The sequence below is a fragment of the Phyllobates terribilis genome, unplaced genomic scaffold (assembly GCF_046119375.1).
Source record: "Phyllobates terribilis strain yellow unplaced genomic scaffold, ASM4611937v1 Scaffold_11__3_contigs__length_659146591, whole genome shotgun sequence".
Lineage (NCBI taxonomy): Eukaryota > Metazoa > Chordata > Amphibia > Anura > Dendrobatidae > Phyllobates > Phyllobates terribilis.
The window spans coordinates 563,986,820-563,997,975 of record NW_027362771.1 but is presented as its reverse complement, the minus strand read 5'-3'; the positions used below and the strand labels follow the sequence as shown (position 1 = coordinate 563,997,975).

Here is an 11,156-nt window from a genome sequence, read left to right as displayed (position 1 = left end):
CGCGATGGAATCGCCCGACTTGTATCGCACAGAGCCGCAGGATGGAATACAAGCTCCTGTTTGTTTTCTCCGTTCTTCTTCCCAGAGCTATAACATTTTTATATTTCCATCAATATGGCCGTGTGAGGGCTTGTTTTTTGCGGGATGAGTTGTACTTTTGAACGACTCCATTGCTTTTACCATATTGTGTACTGGAAAACATAATTATCCTTGTCCGGCGAAATTGCAAGAAAACGCAATGTCACAATAGTTTTTTTGTTTTTTTATTGAGCACGTTCACTATATGATAAAGCTGAGCTGCCGTTATGATTCTCCAGGTCCGTGCGAGTCCGTAGACACCTAACGTCTATAGGGTCTGTGTTTAAGTGGTGAAAAGAAATGAATAAATTAAAAAAAAATAATAATAAAAATGTTTGCTTTTGTCGCCATTTTCCGAGACCCTTAGCTTCTCCATTTTTCGGGATCTGGGGCCGGGTGAGGGCTTATTTTTTGCGCGCCGAGCTGACGTTTTTATTGATACCATTTTGAGGAAGATCCGATGTTTTGATCGCCCGTTATTGCATTTTATTGCAATAAAAAAGTAATTCTGGCATTTTGATTCTTTTTCTCGTTACGTTGTTTACCGATCGGATTCATTTATTTTATCTTTTGATAGATTGAACTTTTGTATTTTTTTTAAAAAAAACTTTTATTCTACTTTTTAACTGTGTTTCTTAGTCCCCTTAGGGGACTTTTAGCTGCGATCGTCTGATCCCTTGTGCCGTACAACGCTGCTTCTTCTATGAAGATGGTAGTGACAGGCATGGGGGGTCATCATCTGCTGGGAAAGATGGGGGAACTCAGCGTGCGAGCCCGTATCAAAGGCAGGCAGTCGGCCTATGATGTGTCTGTTCTCCATATGTCGTGAAGTGGTTAAGTTGTACTAATAATAATTTTATATCCAAGCACCTGGACACTGACAAGATCTTCACAGCCGATGGCTGGTGAACTCTGCACTTAGCTCTTGATGTCACAGCTCACCTCCTCCCTCTCCCGTCACAATGCCCTCTGCACACGCTCAATAGATGCTTCGATACAAATGACAGGGCCGGACTAGAGTCAGGTCATTGCTGCCGTTGGTCATGTGACTTTCCAGAAACAACAGGAAGCACGACTCTACAATAGCCCCAGTGGCCAGTGTGAGAATTGCAAGTTTTTAATTTTTTATATGTAATATAATACACTGCTCAAAAAAATAAAGGGAACACTTAAACAACAGAATATAACTCCAAGTAAATCAAACTTCTGTGAAATCAAACTGTCCACTTAGGAAGCAACACTGATTGACAATCAATTTCACATGCTGTTGTGCAAATGGAATAGACAATAGATGGAAATTATTTGCAATTATCAAGACACCCTCAATAAAGGAGTGGTTCTGCAGGTGGGGACCACAGACCACATCTCAGTACCAATGCTTTCTGGCTGATGTTTTGGTCACTTTTGAATGTTGGTTGTGCTTTCACACTCGTGGTAGCATGAGACAGACTCTACAACCCACAGAAGTTGCTCAGGTAGTGCAGTTCATCCAGGATGGCACGTCAATGCGAGCTGTGGCAAGAAGGTTTGCTTTGTCTGTCAGCGTAGTGTCCAGAGGCTGGAGGCGCTACCAGGAGACAGGCCAGTACACCAGGATACGTGGAGGGGGCATTAGGAGAGCAACAACCCAGCAGCAGGACCGCTACCTCCACCTTTGTGGAAGAAGGAACAGGAGGAGCACTACCAGAGCCCTGCAAAATGACCTCCAGTCGGCCACAAATGTGCATGTGTCTGCACAAATGGTTAGAAACCGACTCCATGAGGGTGGTATGAGGGCCCGACGTCCACAGATGGGGGTTGTGCTCACAGCCCAACACAGTGCAGGACTCTTGGCATTTGCCACAGAACACCAGGATTGGCAAAGTCGCCACTGACGCCCTGTGCTCTTCACAGATGAAAGCAGGTTCACACTGAGCACATGTGACAGACGTGACAGAGTCTGGAGACGCCGCGGAGAGCGATCTGCTGCCTGCAACATCCTTCAGCACGACTGGTTTGGCAGTGGGTCAGTAATGGTGTGGGGTGGCATTTCTTTGGAGGGTCTCACAGCCCTCCATGTGCTCGCCAGAGGTAGCCTGACTGCCATTAGGTACCGAGATGAGATCCTCAGACCCCTTGTGAGACCATATGCTGGTGCGGTTGGCCCTGGGTTCCTCCTAATGCAGGACAATGCCAGACCTCATGTGGCTGGAGTGTGTCAGCAGTTCCTGCAAGATGAAGGCATTGAAGCTATGGACGGCCCGCCCGTTCCCCAGACCTGAATCCGATTGAGCACATCTGGGACATCATGTCTCGCTCCATCCACCAACGTCCCGTTGCACCACAGACTGTCCAGGAGTTGGCGGATGCTTTAGTCCAGGTCTGGGAGGAGATCCCACAGGAGACCATCCGCAACCTCATCAGGAGCATGTCCAGGCGTTGTAGGGAGGTCATACAGGCACGTGGAGGTCACACACAATACTCAGCCTCATCAGGAGCATGGCCAGGCGTTGTAGGGAGGTCATACAGGCACGTGGAGGCCACACACAATACTCAGCCTCATCAGGAGCATGCCCAGGCGTTGTCGGGAGGTCATACAGGCACGTGGAGGTCACACACAATACTCAGCCTCATCAGGAGCATGGCCAGGCGTTGTAGGGAGGTCATACAGGCACGTGGAGGCCACACACAATACTGAACCTCATCAGGAGCATGCCCAGGCGTTGTAGGGAGGTCATACAGGCACGTGGAGGCCACACACAATACTGAACCTCATCAGGAGCATGCCCAGGCGTTGTAGGGAGGTCATACAGGCACGTGGAGGCCACACACAATACTCAGCCTCATCAGGAGCATGCCCAGGCATTGTAGGGAGGTCATACAGGCACGTGGAGGCCACACACAATACTCAGCCTCATCAGGAGCATGCCCAGGCATTGTAGGGAGGTCATACAGGCACGTGGAGGCCACACACAATACTCAGCCTCATCAGGAGCATGCCCAGGCGTTGTAGGGAGGTCATACAGGCACGTGGAGGCCACACACAATACTCAGCCTCATCAGGAGCATGCCCAGGCATTGTAGGGAGGTCATACAGGCACGTGGAGGCCACACACAATACTCAGCCTCATCAGGAGCATGCCCAGGCGTTGTAGGGAGGTCATACAGGCACGTGGAGGCCACACACAATACTGAACCTCATCAGGAGCATTCCCAGGCGTTGTAGGGAGGTCATACAGGCATGTGGAGGCCACACACAATACTCAGCCTCATCAGGAGCATGCCCAGGCGTTGTAGGGAGGTCATACAGGCACGTGGAGGCCACACACAATACTCAGCCTCATCAGGAGCATGCCCAGGCGTTGTAGGGAGGTCATACAGGTACGTGGAGGCCACACACAATACTGAGCCTCAGTTTGACTTGTTTTAAGGACATTACATCACAGTTGGATCAGTCTGTAGTGTGTTTTTCCACTTTAATTTTGGGGGTGACTCCAAATCCAGGCCTCCATTGGTTAATAAATGTGATTTCCATTGATGATTTTTGTGTGATTTTGTTGTCAGCACATTCAACTTTGTACAGAACAAAGTATTCAATGAGAATATTTCATTCATTCAGATCTAGGATGTGTTATTTGAGTGTTCCCTTTATTTTTTTGAGCAGTGTATTTCTTCTGGGAGTCCGGATTGCCGCAATCAGCTGATCAATGTGGCGACTCTAACATGAAGGGGACTGTTCGGAAGGAGATAACCCTTCTGTTGGTCCATATGATGTGTTGCCTTGTTCTTAAAAGAGAATCTGTCAGCAGGTACTTGCTCTGTAATCCAAGAGCAGCATAATGTAGGGGCAGAGACCCTGATTCCAGTGATGTGTCACTTACTAGGCTGTATTCTGCTGTTTCAATACAATCACTGCAGAACAAGGTGTCTTGTGCCTCCTCGTCCAAGCCCACCCCCACCACTGATTGGCTGCGTTCTGTGTACACTGTATAGGCAGAAAGTAGCCAATCAGTGGTGTAGACAGGGTTATACACCGCTCTCCAAGAGCTACAGCAGAGAAAACGGATTTTATCAAAACTGCAGCAAGCAGCCCAGTAAGTGACAGATCACTGGAATCAGGCTTTCTGCCCCTACATCATACGGTTCTCAAGGTATCAAAAAAACATGATAACGTTCCCTTTAAGGGGTAATTTATGTTAAAAGGACCCCATCTGTGGAGGCCTGGACTCCACAAGATCTGTAAAGTGTCCTGTAGTATCAGCTGAAGACGACGGCACCAGATCCTACATCCACCCCTGAGGGTTATCCATAGACCCCCAGGGGGCACACGGGGAATGTGAAGTCTGGAGAACGTAAAGTAAATGTATAACCTTCCTCATCCAGTGTAGGCAATGCTGTACACAAAAAAATTTGATTTGTAAATTCAGCAAGATAATATAAATTACACACACTGGCTGGGCAAAAGTATGTGAACCCTCTCATTATGAAAGGGTTTAGCTGTTTCAGTCACAACCATTGCTAATAGGCATAATATCAGCGTTAGGTCATGACATCTGTACAGACAATAAAAGGGTTAGTGCTGTAAAAAAAAAAATATATATATATATATATACAGTTATATGAAAAAGTTTGGGCACCCCTATTAGTCTTAAGCTTAATGTTTTATAAAAATTGGTGTTTTTGCAACAGCTATTTCTGTTTGATATATGTAATAACTGTTGGACACAGTAATGTTTCTGCCTTGAAATGAGGTTTATTGTACTAACAGAAAATGTGCAATCTGCATTCAAACAAAATTTGACAGGTGCATAAGTATGGGCACCTCACCAGAAAAGTGACATTAATATTTAGTAGATCCTCCTTTTGCGATAATAACAGCCTCTAGTCGCTTCCTGTAGCTTTTAATGATTTCCTGGATCCTGGATGAAGGTATTTTTGACCATTCCTCTTTACGAAACAATTACAGTTCAGTTAAGTTTGATGGTCGCTGAGCATGGACAGCCCTCTTCAAATGATCCCACAGATGTTCAATGATATTCAGGTCTGGGGACTGGGATGGCCATTCCAGAACATTGTAATTGTTCCTCTGCATGAATGCCTGAGTAGATTTGGAGCGGTGTTTTGGATCATTGTCTTGCTGAAAGATCCATCCCCTGCGTAACTTCAACTTTATCACTGATTCTTGAACATTATTGTCAAGAATCTGCTGATACTGAGTGGAATCCATGCGTCCCTCAACTTTAACAAGATTCCCGGTGCCGGCATTGGCCACACAGCCCCAAAGCATGATGGAACCTCCACTAAATTTTACTGTGGGTAGCAAGTGTTTTTCTTGGAATGCTGTGTTTTTTTGCCGCCATGCATAACGCCTTTTTGTATGACCAAACAACTCAATCTTGGTTTCATCAGTCCACAGGACCTTCTTCCAAAAAGAAATTGGCTTCTCCAAATGTGCTTTTGCACACCTCAGCCGACTCTGTTTGTGGCGTGCTTGCAGAAGCGGCTTCTTTCGCATCACTCTCCCATACAGCTTCTCCTTGTGCAAAGTGCGTTGTATAGTTGACCGATGCACAGTGACACCATCTGCAGCAAGTTGATGCTGCAGCTCTCTGGAGGTGGTCTGAGGATTGTCCTTGACTGATCTCATCATTCTTGTTCTCTGCCTTTCTGATGTTTTTCTTGGCCTGCCACTTCTGGCCTTAACAAGAACTGTCCCTGTGTTCTTCCATCTTCTTACTATGTTCCTCACAGTGGAAACTGACAGGTTAAATCTCTGAGACAGCTTTTTGTATCCTTCCCCTGAACAACTATGTTGAATAATCTTTGTTTTCAGATCATTTGACAGTTGTTTTGAGGAGCCCATGAAGCCACTCTTCAGAGGAGATTCAAACAGGAGAACAACTTGCAAGTGGCCACTTTAAGTAGCTTTTCTCATGATTGCATACACCTGGCTATGAAGTTCAAAGCTCAATGAGGTTACAAAACCAAAAAAAGTGCTTTAGTAAGTCAGTAAAAAGTAGGTAGGAGTATTTAAAACAAGAAAATGATAAGGGTGCCCATACTTATGCACCTGTCAAACTTTGTTTGAATGCAGATTGCACATTTTCTGTTAGTACAATAAACCTCATTTCAAGGCAGAAACATTACTGTGTCCAACAGTTATTACATATATCAAACTGAAATAGTTGTTGCAAAAACACCAATTTTAAGAAAACATTAAGCTTAAGATTAATAGGGGTGCCCAAACTTTTTCATATAACTGTATATATATATATATATATATATATATATATATATATATATATATATATATATATATATATATATATATATATATATATATATATATATAAAATTAGTTACCTTCACATCTATTGGAAAAGGGATACCTTACATCACTGCCATGGGGCTGCCCCGCTCAGCTCTCTCCCTCAATCCCACCTTCCATCACTGCCATGGGGCTGCCCCGCTCAGCTCTCTCCCTCAATCCCACCTTCCATCACTGCCATGGGGCTGCCCCGCTCGGCTCTCTCCCTCAATCCCACCTTCCATCACTGCCATGGGGCTGCCCCGCTCAGCTCTCTCCCTCAATCCCACCTTCCATCACTGCCATGGGGCTGCCCCGCTCAGCTCTCTCCCTCAATCCCACCTTCCATCACTGTCATGGGGCTGCCGCGCCCAGCTTTCGCCACTAGTCCCACCTTCCATCACTGCCATGGGGCTGCCCCGCTCAGCTCTCTCCCTCAATCCCACCTTCCATCACTGCCATGGTGCTGCCCCGCTCAGCTCTCTCCCTCAATCCCACCTTCCATCACTGCCATGGGGCTGCCCCGCTCAGCTCTCTCCCTCAATCCCACCTTCCATCACTGTCATGGGGCTGCCGCGCCCAGCTTTCGCCACTAGTCCCACCTTCCATCACTGCCATGGGGCTGCCCCGCTCAGCTTTCTCCCTCAATCCCATAGATAATGAACGGAGCATAGGTTGAGGTCTGCACGGAGCCCTGTTCTCCAGGTTCCAGAGCACAATCTCAGGATCACAGGGGGTCTGAGAGGTTGTAGCCCCGGTGATCGGACAGTTATTCCCTATTCTATATAGTGGGCCTTGTTTTGTTTTTTTTTCAGGACAAGTTGTAGGTTTGACTCACAGTACATTGTATGGTAAAATGAATGGAGTATGTAATCAGTATGCAGAGAGCTCAGCTTGCGGCAGTTTCTGCGCTTATGGCCAGAGCTCTGAGGGACAACCCCTTTAAGATGTTGTAAATGTGTTGACAACCCTTGTATTGTGTTTACCCCACAAAGTCAGGAGGGCAGGCTCCCCTAAAGCAGTTTAATAGTTCACATCTGAACAGGGGCAATAAACCCCTTCAAAAAAGCACAGTATAAGGGCGCCATGTCGGGAGGTCGTCCCCCCTCCGTAACGGGCAGGCACAAAGAAACACGTATTTCACAGATTTTAAGGCTTCATATGGAAAGAAGGAGAGGCAACCTGAAGAGCTCCAGCTGCTGTAGTACTAGAAGTCCAAGCATGTCCAGTCAGCAGGCCGAGAGCTACACATTGCCCGGGGGCGAGGAGGGGATTGCACAGATATCCAGAAAATACTGCAATATTGCACCAGCTTTTTGCATACATTTCACATGTAACATGCAACACGAGGGACTCTGGCCTCAGGGGGCCGAACAGCACGGGGGGACGCCAGGAACTTCACAGCTTCTGTGTGACGACACGGGGTAAGGTACAGTCCGGTCAGTCTGCTGCCCCCACAGGTCACAGCCCATCATTACATGGGTGGGGACCATACAGGGCCTCTTCCCAGATCTGCACCTGAAGTGGTTAACACTGATCCAGTGACGACGAGACCCTCCGAACGGGGACGTCACCGCCACGTGGTACAAGTAACAGCTGACGGAGGTAGTCCATGCTCCACGCTTCCAAAGCCTTGACCTACAAAGAATACAAAAAAATTATATTATAAAATAAAAATTATATATATTTTTTTTTCCCTAAGGGTAGGGGCGTTGCTATGTACATATACACCAGTCGTAAGTTAGGACACCCCCTGCTCATGCAATGCTTTTCCTTGTTCTTATTGGAATGTGCACATTGTAGATTGAGGCTGAAGGAACATGTGGCAACGAGTCCGCACAATGCCCCCCTTGTACTCTGATGACCCTTTATACCCCCCCACTTGTCGTTCCTTCAGCAGCTTCCTCAGATCTTCACCTGGAATGTCTGCAAACAATCCTGAAGAAGATCCCGGAGGGGCCGAGCATTCACTTTAGGGTCCGACTCATCCCAAAGCATCTCTACTGGGCTGAGGTTGGGCGATTAAGGAGGCCATGTCATCTGAGGCGGCCTCCGTCACTTTCCTTCTCCTTGGTCTTAGTGCTTGTATAGTCTGGAGGTGCGATTTGGTTTATTGTCCTGTTGCAACACAAAGGATGGTCCCTCAAACCAGACGTCACTGCAGAATGCTGGGTAATTGTGCCTTAAATTTGGAAAAAAATTGCCTGTAGTGTCACAAGCAAAGCCACTCTCCCCCCACACCAAGTCATCACATTGTCTGCTTCTCGCGATCTCTGTGCATCATTTATAAGGACTTGTGCTGTTAGTTTCTGAGGCTGGCAACTCTGATGAACTTATCCTCTGCAGCAGAGGTAATCCTTGGTCTTGCTTTCCTGGGTTGGTCCTCATGAGAGCCAGTTTCATCAAAGCAATCGATAGCTTTCATGACTGCACTTAGGAGGGGGATACCTTCAAGGTTCTAGCAATTCTCTGTACTGACTGACCTTCTAACACTCTGTGAAGGCCGGCAATTCCACAATGAGCTTGAGACATTTCTATTCACTGGAAGTCATGACAGGTGACTAGTTGATGAAGCTGCTGAGAGAATTGCCCAGGAGGAATAAAGCAGTCATCAGAGAGGGACAGATTTAACACGTTTCTTTTGGGTTTTCCTTTGTGGTTTTGCCGCCTCCAGTCTGAATTTACAATGTGCACTTTCCAATAAGAACACGGGAAACCATGGCATGAACAAGTGTCTAAAGTTTCACCCATTATTATATTTATTCCCACTACCCTATAGGCATACCTATATAAACAAGTATATAGCGTCAGGAGCAGCAGTATTATGCCGTATTCGGTGCATATCTCACACAGTCCTGAGGACCATTCTCCAATCCCAGGCAGTTTCCGTGATGCCACCAGCGCAGGTGGTCACCTCACTGCGGTTAAAGGGGTATTCCCATCTCCCAAGATCCTATCCCAATATGTAGTAGGTGTAATAACAATATTAGCAAATACCTCCACATAGAAATGTAGTATAGTTTTTTTTCTGATTTGCTATGTTGCTTACCCCATGTGCAGGGCATTGCAGTAACTAAGAACCTAAGCTACTACAATGTCCTGCACATGGGGTAAGCGCCATAGCAAATCAGAAAAACTATACTACAGTACATTTCTAACTGGAGACTGAGACTACTACTACCTTGGAGATGGGAATACCTCCTTTAAGGCCCCACACCTGCCTTGTGCAGCGCCACCTACAGGCCAAATCACGGCATTGAACAGGTTAACGGCATAGATTTTTCTCAAATCCCGGCAGGAGCGCAGAGGAGTATTACCCCCCTCCTCTTAAAGGGAGAGTTCCTCACCATACCTAGAGCAGCTCCTGGACAGACGGCGCCTGCGTGCTGTTGTACGTGGTATAGGCGGCTTTCAGGATCGGGATGAGGGTTGGAAACGGTGGCCGGAAACTCGCCTCCGTCTCCCAGCAGTTCTTCATCAGTTTATAGATCTAGCAAGAAAGGACACAGATTGGGGAATCATACGAATAAGATGGAGCCAAATATTCATTGCACTTCAGTTCTTTAAAGTTAAAGGGGTATTCCCATCTCACTATATAGTAGGTGTAATAATAATATTAGCATCCAATTAGAAATGTATAGTTCTCCTGATTCGCTATGTCGCTCACCCCATTGCAGTAGCTTAGATATCCATGGTTACGAAAACTAACAGCTAACTGTCACTATGAGTGGTCGTATCCATGGATGCCCTAAGCTACTGCAATGCCCTGCACATGGGGTGAGCAACATAGCTTATCAGAAGAACTATACTACATTTCTAATTGGAGGTATTTGCTAATATTATTATTGTTACACCTACTCCATATTGGGATAGGATCTTGGAGATGGGAATACCCCTTTAAGATCTCTGCTTGCTGTTGGTAAATGTGATCTCTTTGTGCAGTAAGACGCCGTCCCCATTGTCAGGTCTCGTTATCAGCTTCTGGGTATAAAGATGGCAGCTGCATTCACCGACAGCAAGCAGAGATATTAAAATCGTGTGATTAAATAGCCATGTTTCTTACCTCCGCTGGACAATCATCCGGACAAGGAAGTCTCTGGCCCCGGTCCAGTAAATCGATCAGTCGCACCACCGTCATCTGTCCTTGGGTGACGCCAATCATCTCTATGAATTTCTAATAAAGATGGTGGCGTGTCAGCAGCATGTAATCAGCGTGTCCTTACAGTAAGAGAAGCAGGCCCTGCGAGTACAGACATCCTGCTGAGCCTGTGCTTGTACACAAGTAGAGCTGCAGTGTAAAGCATGGGGAAAAGGCAAACTAGCAGTGTCTGATTAGATTAGAGGTGGAAAATACGCTTTTTGTTATTTTAATTGACATTACTGTGACTTTTTGCACTTTTCAGCATCCTTCGCTGCCTTTTCAAAAGAGTGGGTGGGACTAAGCACAAGGGGGTGGGGCCTGACAAATCCACTATAATCTAATCCTGCAGAAATCTGTATCAGCTAATACCTGTGCGAGCAGAGAGACGGCCGCGACTGCCGGGGGACACGGCCGCGACTGCCGGGGGACACGGCCGCGACTGCCGGGGGACACGGCCGCGACTGCCGGGGGACACGGCCGCGACTGCCGGGGGACACGGCCGCGACTGCCGGGGGACACGGCCGCGACTGCCGGGGGACACGGCCGCGACTGCCGGGGGACACGGCCGCGACTGCCGGGGGACACGGCCGGGAGCACCTGGGAAATAATACACACAGGCACACAGTGTGATTGTGGGGGAAGGATGCTGAT

General features: G+C 47.2%; 1 protein-coding gene across 2 annotated transcripts in view; it reads right to left on the bottom strand.

Annotated features, from left to right (window-relative positions):
• Window positions 1-7,373: 7,373 nt before the first annotated feature.
• TYK2 (tyrosine kinase 2) overlaps window positions 7,374-11,156 on the bottom strand; it is a 30,586-nt gene continuing 26,803 nt past the window's right edge. For both annotated transcript variants that reach the window (XM_073654091.1, XM_073654092.1), the window contains 3 exons: window positions 10,428-10,538; window positions 9,712-9,854; window positions 7,374-8,002 (listed from right to left, as the gene is read on the bottom strand). In XM_073654091.1, coding sequence (XP_073510192.1) covers window positions 9,717-9,854; window positions 10,428-10,538 — 249 coding nt within the window. In that variant the 3' untranslated portion in view covers window positions 7,374-8,002; window positions 9,712-9,716. The remainder of the gene's footprint in view (window positions 8,003-9,711; window positions 9,855-10,427; window positions 10,539-11,156) is intronic.